Raw genomic sequence first — 22,474 nt, 5'->3', positions numbered from 1 at the left:
TTGTATGTATGGCACAAGCATCCAAAGGCCCTGTTGAGCTTTGGAGCCCCATTGTGGTAGGCCCTGTACAAACCGATAGAGGACTCATCTCCACCCAGAAGGGTTTACAGTCTTAAAAGGCACAAGCAGCTGAAGAGTTGGTGATGGACATAGTCATGTTCTCTACTGTGCTGGAAGCAAACACTCCTTCGTGCTTAAATCTGTCCATTACTACTGAGATGGCTTTTTACCCTTGCTTTCCCTGGTAGCCTTGTTAGCCATTTTGAAGCAAAATTATACTTGTACAAAATTGTACTTCCATGAATATACTCTTGTAGTTACATTGCATTTATTAAAGATACGTAGTATATTGAATGATCAAGGTCTAGATCATCACGTGGGGTTGTGATGGAAAATAACATCAATTCTGGAAACTTCATATTTACTTTTCTTCTTCGAACTTCCAACAGTTATGCTGCTTATCAGTGGAGCCCTGGTGAACGGTCCTTATGCGCTGATCACAACTGCGGTCTCAGCTGACTTGGTGAGTTTGGCTCTTTGTTTGTTTTACATTTAGCAGACAGTCCCGCTCATTTGCCTTCATTTGGGGGGAAAGCCTGGTTTCTGTGACGAGTAGTAAATGTTTGTAAAGCATTGAGGGTTCAATTCTGTGTAGTACAGATGGGGGGGTGTGTGTGTTGCACTTTTGTGTACAAGGTAAAGAGTAATGATCAGGATGGGGAGCATTAAAGAACTCAACCCTGCATTAATACAGATGAGTGGCCTCCAAATTACTCCGCCTCGTAAGGAGATCAAAGAGCGGATATCTTATAAACACTTAAGTATGATCCTCGGCACCCACATTAAGGCCATGTCTCTTTAGACTGTCATTTGCCACCCATCCTGCAGTTTTTTCACCCTGCACCTTTGAGAGTAAGGGATCAGGTGTGCAATGGGCTGGAGACTTATCTCCATTGGGTGTGGAGGACACTACCTGGTGCTTGCCTTTCCTTGTGCTCATGTTAGCCTCTGCTCACCCATATACTGCACCCCAATCAGCCTGTGCGCCCTGCTGCCCCGCCACGCCAGGCCCTGCAAGCTTGTGGTCTGACTGCAGCACATGCTCCATGAAAACATTGCCCTGGGTCCCTTTTCTTCAATTTTGCTTTTCAATGCTAGGTAAATGTGTTGCTTTGAAAGGTGCTGGATGGCGAGAACCCTGCAGAGTGAGGTCCTTAACCAGCAGAATAGGTACAGGAAAGGCAGCAGAATTTAAATCCACACCCCACCTCAGCATTCCTCTCGTGCCTCCTTAGTGATCAAAAGGGAGCTGTAGGGTTGAGAGAGAGCTCCCCCTTCAGGTCCATTCAATCGATAGTCTCATTGCTGTGACTGTCAGCGAGACTGTAGGATCTTGTCACGCAAGACGCCTGCCCTCTGGGAGCTGGATGGAAACTGCCAGCTGATTTCTCGTATGTCACTGAACAACCATCTGACACTAATGACTTTAGGCGACTGGTGACCTAGACTGAATTCTCCTCATTGTCCTGAGTAAATGAAAGGCTCTGTCTTCTTAACAATCCTCTGAGCCATTCAGTCTCCTATATACCAAGTTATAAAATTGTTCCTATGATCATTCGTTTTGCTCTGCAGTCCTATTGAATAACTGGCCTAATGAAAATGGCCTTCACAACTACTTCCTTTTGGTGCCTTTTGACTCAATAACCTGCTGAATGGGCCTTTTTATGGCTTTTATCATTGATACTCTTGCTTTGTTAGTATTCTTGTCCAACTAGTGATTCTCTTCTGTTCTGCAGAGCTTTCTAATATCAACAATGGCTGTACTGACAGACCACTATGCAGTTTCAGCGGAAAAATTGCAGGCTTGAAGTGCAGCCCATTCTGCCTGAACAACTTACATGCAGAATAGAAAGGGTTATTTATAAAGAACATCATTAAAATAGATTGGCCATGGGCAATTTTTTTTTTAAGGCAATGATAAAGGTCTTGTCCATACTATTTAGGCACTGGTAAAGTTCATGCTAACATGTACTTGTCCATTATTTCATGATACATTTTTTTATGGGAAAGGCCAGGAGCATGAGGCAGATGCATGGCCATTTCCCAGGCTCATCTGTAAATGGTTCTGAATGGAGTATTTGTCACGGTAGGGTACCCATAAAAGTCTGAAAGGAAATGCAAGAGCCCTATCCACAGTTACGGCTATCATCGATGGAACAGGTTCTGTAGGTAAGCTATTGTTCGGAAGCTGCCTGCCTTATCTGCAGGAGGCTTTCTGTGGCTCTAGGTGCTAAAGAATTACAGTGTAGTTCTGCTCTGAAAGCGGACAAAAGCTGACATCAAGGAGGTCCATGTCTGTGTCTCAATGATTTGCACATCACATGTGCACAGTTTGCATGTAAAAAGATGGCTCTTGCCGCCCCCCCCCCCCAACTGCCAGTGCTACAAAATTAAATCAGGCTCTTTGTCAAGCTGGATTGTCTCCATGTCACACCTGGCTAGTACTCAGCATCACTTTGGGAGTGGGGCATGAGCAAAGATGGCTTTAGGCCTCCTTTGTACTTCCCCAGGCTTGGTGGTGGTGGGCTGGCCCCCAGCACAAATTAGAACAGTATACACCGTGGGGCTGTTCTGGGCACCTGATCAAGGATGCCTTGGTTATGCCCTCTGCACCAGCAGTGGTGAGGGAGGCAGAGATTCACTATGATAGACCTATACAATCTGTAGACTCCTCTAACCAAGGGGAATCATCCACTGGCCATTCAGCTACACCAGTGTTATGGCAGCTTTGCAGCCATATATACTGTCTATAAACTTTATGGATCCTTTTACAAATGTATTCCAAAATGGGTTTGCTTTTATGAAGGTTGAAACTGAGTAAAATATGCAGACATGGAATATATTGTCATTGGAACTAGTAATGTTTCCATCTCAGAATTTTAACATATTGTGTCACTATTGTATTTTAGGTGCTGCTTTAGGGCCTCTGTTAGCTGGTCTCATCTCTCCCTCTGGTTGGAATAATGTATTTTACATGCTAATGATGGCAGATGCATTTGCCTTACTAGTAAGTCTAAGTAAAACATTTAATGCCATATTTCTTTCTTATAAAGCCCTTCATGTTCAAATGGAAATTTCCTCCAGTTATTGTGATTTGTATATTCTATTATTGAGTGGGAAGTTTCCATTCATATTGTAGAGGTCTTTTTGTTTGCTTTTATTTAAAGAGCTAAGATGAGCATTTGAAAGTCTTATTGAACTTTGAAGCCGGAGAATCCATTAGCTTCACTGGGTGATATCTGTATGCAGTAGCTCACCAAAGGGATTGCCACAAACATAGTTGGAAACAAAAAATTTTGTCTTTAAAGGCATCACTGAAGCAGCAACGCCAATTTACTAAAATAGTAACACATTTTGCTGCACTGCCACAGAATCAGTATCACATGGTAATGCAACTGAATGCATCACACCAATTGGATGTCCATCATGTCTTTCTCCTGTTTGACATAAAGTGTAATGGCTGGGATCATCTGAAAAGAGGCTGTTTTTGACTTGTCCTATTTTATCTTATCGAGGCAGATTGTCTTCTGTGGTGTTTAAGGCAAAGATAAGAGGTCAGGAGATCTGTGAACATATACTTGCTGGTGTAAAACTCTATTAAAGTCAGTGGTGTTACAGCAGCAGAAAATATAGTCTAACTTTTTTGTTTCTAATTTGCCACAGACTGCCTGAATGCCCTTCATCAAATCTCTTAACTTCTTTGTGCCTCTGTTTGCCCCTTGCCAAGGTAGGATGGCCAATACTGACCCACCTCGGAGAGGATTAGGGAAGCTTATTTATTAATCCTTTGTAAAGTGCTTTGGTATCACTTGATGGAAGGTGGTACAAGGGCTAAATTTTTGTTAGACTTTCAGAATCAGGCCCCATCTCTCCTGTCTGATCTGCAAGGACAGTCCCATATGCCATTACAGTTCCATTGAATTCAGTCACATACGTGCAGGGAAGGTAGGACGACCAGACGTCCCGATATTAGGGGCTGTCTTAAAAGCAACTGCTTTCATGTTGCTATGGGCTGGTACAAGATCCAATTCTTTTGAAGGAGCTGAATGTCACTTTCCATCATAGATGACAGAACCAGCAGTGGCAAGCAGAGGTTTCCAGGTGAATGAATGTGTGTTTATAAATGATTGCATAACTTCTTTACTCAGCCATTACTGGTACGCAAGGATTTCTACTAGCCCGTGGGTAAATTCCTTGTCAGGGTGATAAATCCAGCTATTGGAACCTTCCCCCCCCCCCCCAGTATAACAAATAGCACTTTTAAGATCTATATTTTAAACTGATTTTTTTTCAAAAGTGCATGAGGGAATTAGGCCCTTGGAATTCCACTGGGAATTAGATGTGTAAAGGGGGGAATAGTGCCTTGAAAAACCACAGCCTTCACTTCTAAAAATAGTTGTAAGTGGTTCACACTGATATTAGCCAGAAAACATGGAAGATTGACATTTTCCTTAGCATGGGTTTTTCATCAAACATCGTCTGTAAGATCACTCTTCTGTTTCCTCTTAATGGAGGACTGTATTAATCGGTATACCTTTGACAATAAGTATGAAGGGCCTGATCCTGCAGTCAGTAATGGACCTGAGTAAGCTTAATTGCTTACAGGATTAGACCCAATGTGTGGCCATGTCTACACTACCCGGCCAGATCGGTGGGTAGTGATCGATCTATTGGGGATCGATTTTATCGCATCTAGTGTAGACACGATAAATTGATCCCCAATCGCTCTGCTGTCGACTCCGGAACTCCACCAGGGCGAAAGGCGGAAAGCGGAGTCTACGGGGGAGCGGCGGCCGTCGATCCGCGCCGTGAGGACGCGAAGTAACTGATTCTAAGTCAATCTAAGATGCATCAACTTCAGCCTACGCTGTTCTCGTAGCTGAAGTTGCGTATCTTAGATCGATTTTCCCCTCCCCCCTCCCAGTGTAGACCAGGCCATAGTCTCAGAGCAGTGGTGGTATAAGAGTTACCATTTTTCTTGCAGTCTTGGGCTCCCTCTGCTGGTCTCATCAGAGTCTTGCTTAGTACAATAATTAAATAGTATTGTTAGAACTAGTAAAAATGGAGAGGCGGGGAGGACAATCACCATGAATTTCACTCCTTTTCATCCCACGGATTTAGAAGTGGAACAATTTTTTTGCCTGAAATAGTAATCCCAAATGTTTGGAAATTGGCTGCGGAGGCATTGGGGAGGGCATGGGGGTTTTCTCCAGTTTCCCCTTCCCTCTGCCCACTTTGCCACTGAAAAAGTGGGCAGAAGCGGGGGGGGGGGAAGAGGTATGAAGGGAGAAGGAGAGAAAAAAACATTTGAAAAAACAATGGGTTTTGTTTTTTCAATTTTGTCAATGTGGGGTGGGATTGCAAAAACATCCTAATTGAAAAATGTCCATCAGCTTCAGTCCTTGCATAACCTCTGGATCCTTGCTGATCCAGAGAAAGACTTTGATTTAGCTCCTCTCACATGAGTGGTGCAAATTCATCTTCCAACCATTGACTGAACATGAGCGAATATAATGGGTTTCCATTCGGTCGAACCGGGATACATTAAATGAAGAATTCAGAGTAGCAGTGTGCATTTGACACTGAAAAACTTAGCTGAGTGCTTCACCTGTCTAGATTTTTAACCCAGATTTGTTTTTGTACAGTTCTTACTCCGTCTTATACGAAAAGAACTCCAGTGTAAGATGGACCAGACCTTGTAAGTCTTTCTTGTGTTTTTCTATATGATGATTAAATGTTTTCATATGTCATTCTTGGCCTCTCCACCTTTGTGCTCCTTCTCCTTGCAGAAATCACGGATTCTTCGTTTATGTGCATGTACCTTAATCTGCGGGTTTTCTCTGCTTTGTAAAGAGTACCTTTTTTTTTTTTAAATAATGAAAATCTTCTTCAGAACTATTTTTTAAACAGTAGAGAAAATTGAGTTCTCTTTCTCATTCTCTGTACATTTTCTCCAAAAGTTGGGGCCCTCTTAATTTTTCACTCTTGAGTGTGAAACTTGGCAATATGAGGTTTTTGGTTGGTTGGGGGGTGGATTTATTGTAATAGCTCAAATTGTACTTTTATTCAGAAGTTGGCAGGAAGGAAAGGGTGACTCTGATTTCAAACCAGAGTAAACCCAGAGAAGTTCCACTAAATCATGGAGTTATACAAAGTAAACAATGAGTGTAAAGCTATGTCTACACTACGAAATTAGGTTGAATTTATAGAAGTCGGTTTTGTAGAAAGCGTTTTTGTACAGTCAGTTGTGTGCATCCACAGTACCGAGGCAACCGTCGACTTCCCACAGTTCCCGCAGTCTCCGCTGCCTATTGAATTCTGGGTAGAAATCCCAATGCCTGATGGGGCAAAAACATTGTTGCAGGTGGTTCTGGGTATATATCATCAAGCCCCTCCCCCCCTCCGTGAAAGCAACGGTAGACAATCGTTTCGCGCCTTTTTTCCTGGGTTATCCATGTAGACGCCATACCACAGCAAGCAGGGAGTCCGCTCAGCTCATTGTCACTGTATGTCTCCTGGGTGTTGGCAGACCCGGTACTGCATTGCTACACAGCAGCAGTTCATTGCCTTTTGGCAGCAGACAGTGCAGTATGACTGGTAGCCTCGTCCACCATACTCCAGGGTATTCTTTTAGCTGACCTTGGTGAGGTCGGTCGGGGGCACCTGGGCAAACGTGGGAATGACTCAGCAGGTCATTTCCTTTTAAGTTTCGTCTCATGGTGATTCAGTCCTGTCACCAGTCATACTGCACTGTACTGTACAGTCGTACTGAAATGAGCACCCAGGAGACGATGGCCAGCAGTCATACTGCACCATCTGCTGCCAGCAAGATGTATAAAGATAGATGAAGTGGATCAAAACAAGAAATAGACCAGATTTGTTTTGTATTCATTTTCTCACCCCTTCCTCCCTCCCTCCATGAAATCATCAGCCTGTTAAATCCAGGGTTTTAAATTCTACCTTGAGGGGGCCATTCTGTTTCTCCTTGATGCAAAGCCACCCCCTTTGTTGATTTAATTCCCTGTAAGCCAACCCTGTAAGCCATGTTGTCAGTCGCCCCTCTCTCTGTCAGAGCAAGGGCAGACAATTGTTTCACGCCTTTTTTCAGCGCAGATACCATAGCACTGGGAACAGGAGCCCGCTCAGATCACCGCGGCAATTATGAGCACTATAAACACTGCACGCGTTATCCAGCAGGATATGCAGAACCATAACCGGCAAGGAAAAGCGAAACCAGGCAAGGAGGAGGCGACTTGCAGCACGGTGACAACAGTGATGAGAACATGGACATAAATTTCTCACAAAGTACCGGGCCGCTGCAATGTGCACATCGTGGTGTCAATTGGGCAGGTTCATGGCATGGAACGCCGATTCTGGGCCCAGGAAGCAAGCACAGAGTGGTGGGGACCGCATAGTGTTGCAGGTCTGGGACGATTCCCAGTGGCTGCAAAAACTTTCGCATGCGTAAGGGCACTTTCATGGAACTTTGTGACTTGCTTTCCCCTGCCCTGAAGCACAAGAATACCAAGATGAGAGCAGCCCTCATAGTTGAGAAACGAGTGGCAATAGCCCTGTGGAAGCTTGCAATGCCAGACAGCTACCGGTCAGTCAGGAATCAATTTGGAGCGGGCAAATCTACTGTGGGGGCTACTGTGATGTAAGTAGCCAACGCTATCGCTGAGTTACTACCATCAAGGGTTGTGACTCTGGGAATGTGCAGGTCATAGTGGATGGCTTTGCTGCAATGGGATTCCTTAACTGGTAGGGCAATAGCGGAACCCATATCCCTATCTTGGCACCGGAGCACCAAGGCAGCGAGTACATAAACCGCAAGGGGTACTTTGCTATGGTGCTGCAAGCACTAGTGGATCACAAGGGACGTTTCACCAACATCAACATGGGATGGCCGGGAAAGGTGCATGATGCTCGCATCTTCAGGAACTCTGGTCTGTTTCAACAGCTGCAGCAAGGGACTTACTTTCCAGACCAGAAAATAACCGTTGGGGATGTTGAAATGCCTATAGTTATCCTTGGGGACCCAGCCTACACCTTAATGCCATGGATCATGAAGCCACACACAGGCACCCTGGACAGTAGTCAGGAGCTGTTCAACTATAGGCTGAACAAGTGCAGAATGGTGGTAGAATGTGCATTTGGGCATTTAAAAGCACACTGGTGTAGTTTACTGACTCGGTAGACCTCAGTGAAACCGATATTCCCATCGTTATTACTGCTTGCTGTGCGCTCCACAATATCTGTGAAAGTAAGGGGAGATGTTTATGGCGGGGTGGGAGGTTGAGGCAAATCACCTGGCCGCTGATTACGTGCAGCCAGACTCCAGGGCATTTAGAAGAGTACAGGAGGGTGCGGTGCGCATCAGAGAAGCTTTGAAAACAGTTTCAGGAATTGCCAGGCTACGGTGTGAAAGTTCTGTTTGTTTCTCCTTGATGGAATCCCCCCGCCCCCCACTGGGTTCACTCTACTTTTCTGTAAGCTAAGCACCCTCCCCTCCCCCCTTCGATCACCGCTTGCAGAGGCAATAAAGTCATTGTTGCTTCACATTCATGCATTCTTTATTTATTCATCACACAAATAGGGGGATAACTGAACTGCCAAGGTAGCCCGGGAGGGGTGGTGGAGGAGGAAAGGACAAGGCCACAGTGCACTTTAAAACTTATTGAATGCCAGCCTTCTGTTGCTTGGGCAATCCCTTGGGGTGGAGTGGCTGGGTGGCCAGAGGTCCCCCCACCACGTCCTTGGGCATCGGGTGAGGAAGCTATGGAACTTGGGCAGGAGGGCGGCTGGTTACACAGGGGCAGTAGCGACAATCTGTGCTCCTGCTGCCTTTCCTGCAGCTCAACCATACGCTGGAGCATATGAGTTGATCCTCCAGCAGCCTGAGCATTGACTCCTGCCTTCATTCAGCAAGCTGATGCCACCTACCATCTTCAGCCCCACCACCACTCCTCATGGTCATATTGCGTTTTCCTGCATTCTGCGATTGTCTGCCTCCACGTATTTTGCTGTGCTCTGTCAGTGTGGGAGGACAACATGAGGTCAGAACATTTCATCACAAGTGTGTTTTTTTTTTTTTCACCTTCTAATCTTCGCTAGCCTCTGGGAAGGAGAAACATATGCAGCTGGTGGGGGGGGGGAAGGGAGAGTGGTAGTTAAAAGACACATTTTATAGAACAATGGGTTACACTCTTTCACGGTAAACCTTGCTGTTAACATTACATAGCACATGTGCGTTCATTACAAGGTCGCATTTTGCCTCTTATTGAGGGTATGCCGGTTTCGTGTGAGAGATCACTCACGCAGGGCCGGGCAGCAGAATTCGGCTTGCAGGCAGCCATGGTAAGCCACAGTCTTTTGGCTTTTTTAACCTTCATAACATGTGAGAATGATTTCAAACGGCAGTGCCCTCATTTCCCGTACGAAGTAGCCATTGGGTTGGCCATTAAAAATGGGTTGGCAATTTAAAAGGCGGGGCCGTGGTTTTCGGTTTCATGTGCAGCAGAAACCCAACTAACCCCCCCCCCCACACACACACACACACACAATGCTCTGGGATGATGGCTTCACCCCTCCCCCCACACCACGTGGCTAACAGAGGGGAAGATTTCTCTGCAGCCACAGGCAAATAGCCCAGCTGGAATGGGCACCTCTGAATGTCCGCATACTAAAACCACCCTATTTCAACCAGGTGACCATGAATGATATCACTCTCCTGAGGATAACAGAGAGATAAAGAACGGATGTTGTTTGAATGCTAGCAAACACCGGGACCATACACTGCAATGCTTTGTTCTGCAATGATTCCCGACTATGTGCTACTGGCCTGGTGTGGTAAAGTGCCGTACCATGGAGGGCAGAATAAGGCTGCCCTCCCCAGAAACGTTTTGCAAAAGCTTTGGGACTAAGTCCAGGAGAGCTTTATGGAGATGTCCCTGGAGGATTTCCACTCCATCCTCAGACAGGTTAACAGACTCTTCCAGTAGCTGTATTGACCGCGAATGCCAGGGCAAATTAATCATTAAACATGCTTGCTTTTAAACCATGTATAATATTTACAAAGGTACACTCACCAGAGGTCCCTTCTCTGCCTTCAGGGTCCGGGAACCTGCCTTTGGTGGGTTCGGGGGTTACTGGGTCCAGGGTGATAAACAGATCCTGGCTGTTGGGGAAACCGGTTTCTCTGCTTCCTTGCTATGAGCTATCTACATCATCATCATCTTCCTCGGCCCCAAAACCTGCTTCCATGTTGCCTCCCACTCCTTGGACAGAGTCAAAGCACAGGGTTGGGGTAGTGGTGGCTGCACCCCCTAGAATGGCAGCTCATCATAGAAGTGGCATGTCTGGGGCTATGAACCGGAGCAGCAGTTTGCCTCTCTGGTTTTTTGGTAGGCTTGCCTGAGCTCCTTAATTTTCACACGGCACTGCTGCAGGTCCCTGTTATCGCTTCTGTCCTTCATGCCACTGGAGATTTTTTCAAATATTTTGGCATTTCGTTTCTTCGAACGGAGTTCTGCCAGCACGGATTCATCTCCCCATACAGCAATCAGATCCCGTACCTCCCATTCAGTCCATGCTGGAGCTCTTCGGCAATTCTGGGGCTGCACGGTCTCCTGTGATGATGAGCTCTGCATGGTGATCTGTTCAGGTGAGCTCGCCACGCTGGCCAAACAGGAAATGAGATTCAAAAGTTCACAGGACTTTTCCTGTCCAGTGCATCTGAATTGAGAGCACTGTCCAGAGCGGTCACAACTGAGCACTCTGGGATAGCTCCCGGAGGCCAATACTGTCGAATTGCGTCCACAGTACTCTACATTCGACCCAGCAAGGCCGATTTTTCAGCACTAATCCCCTCGTCAGGGGTGGAGTCAAGAAATTGATTTAAGAGTCCTTTAAGTCGGGGGAAAAAAAAGGGCTTCATGTGAATGGGTGCAGGGTTAAATCGAGGTAACACTGCTAAATTCGACCTAAACTCGTCGTGTAGACCAGGCCTTAGTGAAATCAAAATCAGGTCCCTCATCTATAAATATAGCATAGAATAGGAAAGTGTATATCAAAGAATGTGGACAGCATTTTGAAGTTACTGATCTTTTGTTATGCACTGCTTCCAAACTTCTCATATTAGCTATTCTTTCACAGGTTTAAAGAACACTGAATTATGATATCTCGGACATGGAATTAAGGTCTTCATGTGTGATCAAAACTCCACCCTCAAAAGACTGGAATAAATTATTCTGTATTTGAAATTTGTCTTGTGGAGCATTTTGCACATTTACCAGGAGAGGATTGAGAAATTCAGTTGGTGAATTCCTGGTGAAGTTTTCTGTTTTTGTTTTGTTTCCTGTTTGCACATGCATCAATCTCTCAGGATGGTGACTGTTTATCACATGAAGAGACAGAAGCTTTGGAAAGCTGCTAGCTGTATGCCTTAACTGAGCCAAAAGAGAAATACCAAGTGCCTTTTGATTCATTTTGATAGGATATTTTAAGTAAATCTTTAAACTGCTTATTTTTAACAAAATGAAAGGAGATTTGAGAATAGAGCACAAAAAAGAAAATGAACTCTCTTCAGATGCTCCAGCAGTGGAATGTGCCAATGATATTACAAAGCATTTGTGAGCAAAATGTCCTTTAAGAACATAAGAATGGCCATACTGGGTCAGACCAAAGGGTCTTCCGACAGTGGCCAGTGCCAGGGTCCCCAGAGGGAATGAACAGAACAGGTAATCCTCAAGTGATCCATCCCCTGTTGCCTATTTATGCCACATTTTAAAAGATAAGGTCATCACACTCTATGTGAAGGTACCAGCTGGCTCAGATTCACTGCTATTCAATATCCTGAAACAGTTTAAAACAGTAAGAAAGTGGTCTGAGCATATTATCAGACTTTAACTACAGCACTAACTGATCCTACACAGTAAAGTCCAAGGGCAGCATTCTGCTCTTTTATGTATAATATATTGGAACTTGTACATAAGTAGTTACAATGTACTGTAAAAAAAAAAAAAAAAAAAAAAAAAAAAAAGTAGCCTACACTGGCTCTCTGGATGGGGAGTTTTGCTCATTTGGGGTTGTCAGAAAAGGATACTCAAACAACAAAGAGACTTATTAAGGTGAAGCATTTCCTGTAAGGAGTTTGAATGATTTTGAGGGCATTATACACTGGTTGAACAAACTTCATTGAATTGTTGTGTTGTTAATTCAATAGGCTACTTTGGAGTTGCCGGTTATTTTTAATTTGGAGGGCAAAGGCATGGTCTCATCTATGACTGAAGCTTTAGCACTAGCTCCTATTTTTTTTTTTTAATGGGTGAACAAAAAATTGACTGGTTTAAACCCTGATCCTGAAATGGTGTTGAGTTCAGGCGCCCCCATTGACTTCAGTGGGGCTGGATGCAGAAGCCGGGAATCTGTCCACCCAGAGCTCATTGCATTGCTCATTGTTTAATCATAGCACCGAAAATCTGTCAAAAGACTAATGTTACAGTCCAAGTACAGAGCCAAAGTTTATGGTTTTTAAAAAAACAAACCTGACCCACATACTAGATGTAAAGTGGATAGAGGAAATTCAGAGGTTTATATTATCCTGCAAGTGTTAGTGTTTTCATAATACATTGTTTCTTCTTGAGCTGACAGTTTTTAATCTCCTTCCAATAGAAGACAAGCTTCTGGTGAATATTTGTAAGATGTACAATAATATTAAAGGGAATTTCTATAAAAGAGATGTTTATTATGTGGACTATAAAGGTTAAATAGACTTAAACTGTGTATTGTTATAATGTGTATTTATTAAACCTCTCCGTAACTGTTTTGAATTTTGCTTTAGCTTTTTATAAAACACTGTGGTACTATACATACCTCACTTGCTTAACAAAATAACCTTTTTTAAAATAAGCCTCAAAACATACAAAGAAATGTCTTCTTTCTCATCAACTTGTTTGCATTTTTGTTTCTGGCACAATGCTTAATCTTTTTGGGTTGTTTTGGGTGTTTTTTGTTTTTTAATCCTTAACCTTTGAGCAATTGTTCTTGAACTCGGGCTTTTCTCCTGTTGTTTTTCATTTTTTGGCCCTGATTCAGCAAAGCGCTTAGGCACGTGCTTAAGTGCCATTGACTTGAACAAGACTTCACAAATGCTTAAGCTAAGCCCTTACTTATGCACTTTGTTGCAAATAAAGGTCACTACCCAGCAAAGAATCGGCCTCAATCCAATAGATTTATGCATGTGCCAAAGTCCATGTTTATGGTTCATGCCAGACAACGGTCTCTGTCCTGCAAAGATTTACGTAAACACTTAACTTCACACATTGTGAACAGATCCATTAAAATCAAGGGGACCACACACACTGCATAAAGATAAACAGATGCCTAAGTCTTTGCAGGATTCAGGCTTTAGTTGCCAAAACCGTTTTACTCCTAAACTCTGCCATTTGCAAGTAGTTGTTTTTAAAAGCTTTGTCACTCCAGCTAAAGTCTTAAGTTAAAATGCTTTTAATTGTATTAGTTGATAACAGAATTATACTGTTAATTATACTGTTAAATATTTAGTGTATTCCAATTTTAAGTTTTCCTTCCTAGGAGCTGACATTATTCATTTCTTTTTTTTTTATTTTTTTGCAGTATAAGAGCCCACATGTGAGTCAATGAACGTGTCCCAGGCAGGACTAAGAGCCCCCCCTCCTACTGACTGCACTGGTGAATTAGAGCTCTCAGCTACTCACTCACATTGTCCTTTATGGTTCGGAAGTTTAGATTCTTTTGAATTTACACAATCCTTGCAATTCACTTAACTGATGTGGGATTTTCTTCAGTGTTGTGATATTCTCTTGAAGGAGCTCTTTAGCTCTTTATTTGGGTTCCAGTGGGAGAATCCTCATGTGTAAATCAGAAAAAAACCACTAAAATGCTAGCCAGCAAATTAAATGTCCAAGATATCTTGCGGAATAATAAACCCAGTGAAGCATTAATGCTGTTTTCTAAGGTGCTAGGAAATTCATTACTTTCTGTGCCAGGAAAAAAATGTGTCGTCATATGGAATTCCCTGGCCATTAAGGCCAAAGGGTTTTGTCTGTAACAGGAATTCTGCCTGACTAAGAACAGCAGGATCAGGCTTCAGATTTCCAAAGGGCCCTCAGTCTAACCTCTAAATATGTGTTCACAGATGGCATGTGTAATCAGCTCTCAAAATCCTTGCATTCTAAACAAACAATGCATTTTGTTAGCTTCTGGTGTGGATACTCATTCACCTGGGGGTGAACAAATCTGGTGACAAATGTGTATAGGAATGCAGAAGTGCAGTAGTCAAAGTAGGGTTAGTATCTGAATGTGAAGTGTTTCAATTATAAATATTGATTATTTGCAGATTGAAATATTTTTTCATAGCACATATTGAATAATGGATTCTGTATTTCAATTTGAAATGTGGATCGCTTTTTGCCTCTTTTATATCTTAATAAGGAAATTGTCCATTTCCTGCCTGTGAGAGTAGAGAGTAACCCCTTCTTTCAGGAGTAGTGGAGATAGATTCTAGTTTGTTTTCCTTAATAAACTTTCTTCCAGACACAGTGGCTTTCTCACCTGAAAGTGGAATTAGACACCTTGGAGCAGGATGCAATGACCAATGTGACTATTAGCGAGACAATGTGGGTGAGGTAATAGCTTTTTATTAGACCAATTTCTATCTGTGAGAGCTATTAAGCCTTCCTCTCTATTCTGTATGAAAGCAGGCACTCAGGAAAGGAGATGGGCCCAGCACTTCTTATACTAGTTACCTTAGAGTGCCGTTTAAACTCCATGTCTATTATGTTCCATCTGTTCTTGGATTTATAGTCCATATGTGAAGACAATGAATATTCCTATGTCTTTCCTCTTTACTCTGCTCCATCTTTTTTCTCCTTTTCCCTCCTCTCTCTTTCTAGTCCTCTTACAAATTTGGTCTTGATCTACTTAGTGTTTAATGTTGTGTGACTCTCCTAGAGATATAATGGGATTTAAAGCACTTCTGCATGGGGGAAAATGCTAGGAGGTGAAAGCAAGTTTCCAGTTAAGGAAGCTTTGCAAAATTACATCAGAAGATAGATTTCCATGTGTGTAAAATACTTCTAAAGAAAATATGCCGGGGGACCCTGGAATCTAGTACCTTTTTATGGGGAGGGTGAGGGGAAGAGGAGCAAGAGATGAAGAAATGAACAAGTGTGGGGAAAAAAAATCACTTTGATGTACAAAAAACTGGAAGCCCTGAGGTGGGTTAGAAAACTATAAAGGCCCATATAGGACAGAGCAATTTCAAATGGTTTTGGTAAGTGCAGTCTGTAGCTGTGGCACTCCACCTTACAGAGCTAGAGAACTATTTCAGCATCACAGAGATATAGAGCCATAGCAAAATAGCTTGAGAGAAATGTTAAGTGCATCTGTCTGGGTGTTTGTAGACACACACACACACAGGTTTGGCCTCCAGCAGGTCACATACTTGTCACTGCAGTGCAGACCTGAAACTGGTGTCCTGGAATGCAAAGTGTATTGGGAGTAATCCCACCTTTGAGAATTCCTGAACCACTTCCTTCTCTGGTGAGGTTCCAAGTGGGACAGCTTCCAAAAACTATGTGGCATAGTCCACTATTACTAGAATTAATGTACGTCTTCCTTTATTGGATCAAAAGACTCATCCTAATCTTCCCAAAAGGCCACTTCTCATTGGAACCAAGGGAACTAGAAGAGCCTGGTAGCTTTCTGACAGGAGGCACAAAAACTTGCCATCTCATGATGGGCCATCAAGACTGCAACCAATCTCTGTAGAGTCTTCTCCTTTCCCATGTGTCCAGCAGAGGGTATGATATGGACAAGCCATAGAACTTCCCTTTGATCTAGTTTTGAGAATAATGTAAGATATCCGAACTCTTTCATTTTTGGATAAATTGGTCCACTCAATAAAACAACTCATTTCTCAACTCGAAATGAGGAAACAAGGTGGCCAATCTTTCACGAGTTACCACCCTATTTATCATCAATCACTAGTGGTATGCCTCCGGAAGTTCTTCTCGCTCCCGTTCTGCCGAGAATGTCTGGTTCCAGGGTAGCAATTGATCCATATAGTAACCTGGTCTCAGAGGCCTTGAAAGTAAAAGCTGCTCCCTTATTTAGATTGTAAACCTTCAGTTTAGGGACTTCCTTTTACTATGTGTTTGTACAGTGCTTAGCCCAATGAGGCCCTGATCCTAACTGGAACCTTTAGGCACAACCCAAATGAAAATAATAAAGAATATCTAACTATGCCTTGTAACTGGTTTAGCTGGTCCTTCTTCCTTCCAGCTCTCTTTGCACTTAGCCATCCGAGAGTGCATTGCCTCACATCCTGCTTTTGCTGCTCCGTGCCCATGCCCTGGAGAAACACTAACCTCTCTGGAGCACTACGGGATAGCCACCTACATTTTCCCAGAATGGATTAATACAAACAAGGTAGGTGCAGATGTACAAACATGGTTGTGATGGCAGTAAAGCTGCTACATGGACACAAATTGAACCATGTTGCCTGTAACCAGTGAAGGTGACTATGTCCTTCTCTCACCATGCTAAAATATGACTTGATAACACGACTTCAGACATTTTAGCCTACATGTTGTCAGGGTTTTTTGGTCATGTAAAGCTCGGTTGAGCTAACCCTATTGGGAAAAAACCATACCCATTTAGCCAATCAAGCAAGGATCTAGTAATTTACAAAACCAGGCTTCAAACCTCTAGTGAGGACAAAAGTAAAGGAAGTACAGTAACTCCTCACTTAGTCATCTCGGTTAACGTTGTTTCATTGTTACGTTGCTGATCAATTAGAGAACATTCTCGTTTAAAGTTGTGCAATGCTCCCTTATAATGTCATTTGGCAGCCATCTGCTTTGTCCTCAGCTTGCAGGAAGAGCAGCCCGGTGGAGCTAACTGGTGGGGGCTTGGAACCAGGGTGGACCAGCAGCCCCCCATCAGCTCCCCATTCCCCAAGTTCCCTGTGCCACAGCCTCTCAGCAGGCTACCAATTGCCCGCAGTTCAGCTGTCCCTCCCCCCACTGCCATGTGCTGCTCCTGTCCTCTGCCTTGGAGCTGCTCTCCGGAGCCTCCTGCTTGCTGTGCATGGGGTGGGGGAGGTGGGGAAAGAAAGAGGGGGCTAATGTGAAGGTGTCCCCCACCCCCCTGCTCCTGCACTCTGCTTACCCCATCTTCCATAGAACAGGGGGGACACACGACAGGGCTCAGGACGGAGGGAGCTTCCTGGCAGCAGCTGCTGTCTCAGCTTGCTGATCAACTTAAAAAGGCAGTGTACTTAGAGTGGCATCAGCTACTTAAAGGGGCAATGTTCATCTCTCTTTCACTCACACACACACACACACACACGCACACGCATAGGGTGTGTATCTCTGTCTGCCATGCTGTTTCCCCTCGCTCCATTCGTGCTGCCTTGTAGAATGTGAGGCTACATTAACAACAACGTGTTAACCCTTGAGGGCTCAGCCAATTGCTAGTTCACCACCTCAACCAAGCTTCACAATAATCATCGCTGTGTACCAGTAATAAATGGTTTGTTTAAAATTTATTTTGTGTGTGTGTGTGTGTATATATAAATATAATATAGTCTTTTGTCTGGTGAAAAAAATTTCCCTGGAACCTAACCCCCCCCCCCCACACACACCCTATTTACATTAATTCTTATGGGGAGATTGGATTCGCTTAACATCGTTTCACTTAGTCGCATTTTTCCGGAACATAACTACAACGTTAAGTGAGGACTTACTGTAACTTAAATCTACTGAAAGTGCCCTGGGAGAAGCACTGTACTAAAACAGATGGAACCTTTAGCTTCTAAGATTTCTTTTCTCATTCCAGTGCTTATATTCCTATATAATATGAATGGCAAATGTGATGTGCATGCAGGCTTATGGAGAGGCTACAGTGCTTTGAGTTTGGCAACAGAATACAAAGATGAAAGAAACATAGCAGAAATGTAAACTTCTGTACCTCATTACAGTCCATCTTCTAGATAGCCAAATTACTGTAAATACATTCCAGTGTCAGTCTTTCCTTTTTCATCTAACTGAAATAAAATTAAAAAGAATAACTCTGGAACTTTTCTTATCAAATCATGAGGGTCTGAATAGAAGCCATAATAGCATTAACCATCCATTGTTTGTGTATACCTCTTAGGATGTAAGTCTCTTTAACTCTGGCAGATGCTGCTGTAAATTCCCTGGAAATGCCCATCTCTGTTGCCTGAAAAAGTGGAGTTTTATTTTTAATGGCATTTCACCTTCAAATACTAAAGAGACCACACTGAAGATTTTTTTGTCTTCAGCTTCCTGCAAGGAGTACATGTGGCATTTTAAAGAACAAAACAAAAAACTCCTGTTGTGGTGGTTCTTGCATCTCAATAAAGGAATTTCAGATAGGATTCCTCCTTACACTTGTAAAAGTTATTCCATGTGCTGTGTGTGTATGTTTGAGGTACAAAGACTTTTTAGAACAATATCGGGGATGTCTAATTTATATTTATGCTGATATTCTATTAATTTAGACTTTCTCAGTGACCTCTTAATAGATTTAAGCTTAAGATTCCATTTAGCCATCACCACTCATAGGTTCCTGCAGTGGTCAATACACAGGATTGCTAATGTTAAAAGTGACAAGGAGGGTTGAGGTAATATCTTTTATTGGACCAACTTGTGTTGGTGAAAGAGCTCAAAAGCTTGTGTCTTTCACCAACAGAAGTTGGTCCAATATAAGATATTACCTCACCCATCTTGTCTCTCTAATATACTGGGACCAACATGGCTACAATGACACTGCAAACATCTATGTTATAAGTGTTATTCAAAGTCAGATTGACCTAGTATATTACAGAAGTCAATGGACATTCAGAGTTGTTGGATATTTTCAAACCTGTATCTGATTTTAGGAAGATCAGTTTTAGTCAAACACAAGTTATTAGGCTCACTACAGAGAGATCTGGGTGAAATTCTTTGGCCTGTGTTATACAGGATATCAGACCAGATGATCTAATGGTCTCTTCTGTCCTTACTATCCAAGAACTATGATTTCCTTACCTCTGAACTCTGACTTTTTCAGCTTTTGGGGGGAGTCTGGTTTTTGAGGGATGTTTTTAAAACTTTTGAAATGGAAATCACTTGCATTATCTGTCTTCTCTGGTAATTACAGGTGAGACTGTCAAAGCTACTACATGAATGTAGAAACACATCTCTCCTTAATTTCAATGGGAATTGTGCATCTTACAACTCGGGTTACCAGACAGCAAATGTGAAAAATCGGGATGGGGGTGGGGGGTAATAGGAGCCTATATAAGGAAAAAGACCCCAAAATCGGGACTGTCCCTATAAAATCTGGACATCTGGTCACCCTACATGCAATGCTGAATTAAAATTTTGTGTATCCTCTTGATTTGGAGGCTGGTTCAAATGTTTATATGCTTTACTCTCAAGGGCTGTAGATGTATTATAATATGAATTTCTCTTCAGAATTTAATTGTCTATATTGATGTAAAGAATTGAGCATTTCCCCTGTTCATTTCCCTTGTTATGGCTAATTTTCTGGGTGGAGTAATGTTGGAAATATATCTCCCTACAAGCAGAGAATTACTTGCCATTCGGGGAATATCCTATTGCACATGCCACTCTGTGTCACCGGAGACCAGGCTCTCTTTCTACTGCTGTAAGCTTTTTGTTCATTCAAAGACTATGAACACCACACCCAAACTTTTCTCAGACATGTTGCATATGAACGGTCTGTCACCTGTTTGAAAACCGTGCTATGAGAATCTGTCGCAAGCTGTTCCTGAAGCTGTAGATTGCTATATATTCCTTTACCATGTTTTTATTTACTTTCTTCATTTACCTGTTCCACTTTTTAGGTATAAGCAGGGTAGGGTAGGATTTTTTCCCCTGCTTTTACAAAAGGGGCTTAGCCATGTTTCCTTCATTTCCATGCGTGATCCAGAAGCTTACTCCATCTGGACCCATGGAAAAGAAGCCCTTGAGGAATTCCATCATGATTTCAACAATTTCCATCCCACCATCAACCTCAGCCTGGACCAGTCCACACAAGAGATCCACTTCCTGGACACTACGGTGCTAATAAGCGATGGTCACATAAACACCACCCTATATCAGAAACCTACTGACCGCTATTCCTACCTACATGCCTCTAGCTTTCATCCAGATCATACCACTCGATCCATTGTCTACAGCCAAGCTCTACGATATAACTGCATTTGCTCCAACCCCTCAGATAGAGACAAACACCTACAAGATCTCTATCCATGCATTCCTACAACTACAATACCCACCTGCTGAAGTGAAGAAACAGATTGACAGAGCCAGAAGAGTACCCAGAAGTCACCTACTACAGGACAGGCCCAACAAAGAAAATAACAGAATGCCACTAGCCATCAAATTAAGCCCTTGACTAAAACCTCTCCAACGCATCATCAAGGATCTACAACCTATCCTGAAGGACGACCCATCACTCTCACAGATCTTGGGAGACAGGCCAGTCCTTGCTTACAGACAGCTCCCCAATCTGAAACAAATACTCACCAGCAACCACACACCACACAACAGAACCACTAAACCAGGAACCTATCCTTGCAACAAAGCCCGTTGCCAACTCTGTCCACATATCTATTCAGGGGATACCATCATAGGGCCTAATCACATCAGCCACACTATCAGAGGCTCATTCACCTGCACATCTACCAATGTGATATATGCCATCATGTGTCACAATGCCCCTCTGCCATGTACATTGGCCAAACTGGACAGTCTCTACGTAAAAGAATGAATGGACACAAATCAGACGTCAAGAATTAGAACATTCAAAAACCAGTTGGAGAACACTTCAATCTCTCTGGTCACTCGATTACAGACCTAAGAGTGGCTATCCTTCAACAAAAAAGCTTCAAAAACAGACTCCAACGAGAGACTGCTGAATTGGAATTAATTTGCAAACTGGATACAATTAACTTAGGCTTGAATAGAGACTGGGAATGGATGAGTCATTACACAAAGTAAAACTATTTCCCCATGGTATTTCTCCCCCCCACGCCACCCCCCACTGTTCCTCTGATATTCTTGTTAACTGCTGGAATTAGCCTACCTTGCTTGTCACCATGAAAGGTTTTCCTCCTTTCCCCCACCCCCCCCCCGCTGCTGGTGATGGCTTATCTTAAGTGATCACTCTCCTTACAGTGTGTATGATAAACCCATTGTTTCATGTTCTCTGTGTGTGTGTGTGTGTGTGTGTGTGTATAAATCTCTCCTCTGTTTTTTCCACCAAATGCATCCGATGAAGTGAGCTGTAGCTCACGAAAGCTTATGCTCTAATAAATTTGTTAGTCTCTAAGGTGCCACAAGTACTCCTTTTCTTTTTGCGAATACAGACTAACATGGCTGCTACTCTGAAATCCATCTTTAAGGCAACTCTGCACTACAGTGGGCTTATATAGGTTCCTGTGAAAGCACACAATGCTGTATTTGACAGCTTTCTTCTCTGTTTACATAGCACAAGCTTCCCTTGATGGAAAAACATATTGTAATTAAATCTTTGTTTGTTTGTTTTTTGTTTTGTTTCCTTGATTCGCAGTACTGCCTAGAGGCCAGGGTTCCATTAAGATAGGCACCGTATGCACACGCTCATGTATGCATACAAAATGAAAACAGTCCCTGCCACAGGAGCGTACAGTCTAAGTACATCACTGCTGTAAACGACACAACTCAGATGCGTCTTTCAGGTCCAGAAGACTTTTTTATTTTAAATTCCTGAATGACTTTTGAAATTGTGAATGACCTTGTGTTCACTTGTCCGTGGGTTCACTGATAAAGAAATATTTTGGAAATGAATTCATGGGGGAAATGTAGTATTGCTTTATTTCCTGTTTTCTTATCATGCTTATTATATTTTTTAATGAAAGGAAACCTCAAAGAAAAAATTGAAAGTGAAAATCATTGTGCCATTTTCTGTTATCAGAGGCAACGTTCTTTTCCAATTCTGGCAATGTTTATGATGTTTTCCCAACATTAAGTGATGATTATGGTTTTGGATACACCAGAAGACACACCTCTTGCTGCATACAAATGAATACATTTGATGATGTGACGTAAATGCTTCAAAAGCTAAGGCCTGCGCTAGATTCAAGGTTTTGGAGATTGATTTGATTATGACGATTGTTTGTTCTATTTTTTTAACATCATTTTAATTATATTATTTTAACTAGTTTTAGTTCACATGTACAAAAAGAAGATAGGAAATGTCAGGAATCTAGCACTGTTTAGCAATAGAAAACACCGCATATGCTATTTGAAGAACACTCGGCCAAGATTTTTTTTAAAATGTGTGTCTACATTTAAGCTGC

General features: G+C 42.8%; 1 protein-coding gene across 6 annotated transcripts in view; it reads left to right on the top strand.

Annotated features, from left to right (window-relative positions):
• Positions 1-12,885, top strand: part of SLC37A1 (solute carrier family 37 member 1) — a 55,519-nt gene extending 42,634 nt beyond the window's left edge. For 2 of the 6 annotated variants that reach the window (XM_038419906.1, XM_038419883.1), the window contains 5 exons: positions 450-523; positions 2,151-2,229; positions 2,970-3,067; positions 5,706-5,758; positions 11,215-12,885. In XM_038419906.1, coding sequence (XP_038275834.1) covers positions 450-523; positions 2,151-2,229; positions 2,970-3,067; positions 5,706-5,758; positions 11,215-11,230 — 320 coding nt within the window. In that variant the 3' untranslated portion in view covers positions 11,231-12,885. Of the gene's footprint in view, positions 1-449; positions 524-2,150; positions 2,230-2,969; positions 3,068-3,723; positions 3,788-5,705; positions 5,759-7,168; positions 8,621-11,214 lie in introns of those variants that run through there. The other 4 variants (XM_038419865.2, XM_043506935.1, XR_006278431.1 and 1 more) reach the window with 3 other exon arrangements.
• Positions 12,886-22,474: the final 9,589 nt, after the last annotated feature.

Source organism: Dermochelys coriacea, chromosome 1 (assembly GCF_009764565.3).
Source record: "Dermochelys coriacea isolate rDerCor1 chromosome 1, rDerCor1.pri.v4, whole genome shotgun sequence".
In the NCBI taxonomy this organism is placed as follows: Eukaryota; Metazoa; Chordata; order Testudines; family Dermochelyidae; genus Dermochelys; species Dermochelys coriacea.
The sequence above is the reverse complement of the archived record's forward strand: the minus strand, read 5'-3'. Positions and strand labels throughout refer to the sequence as shown.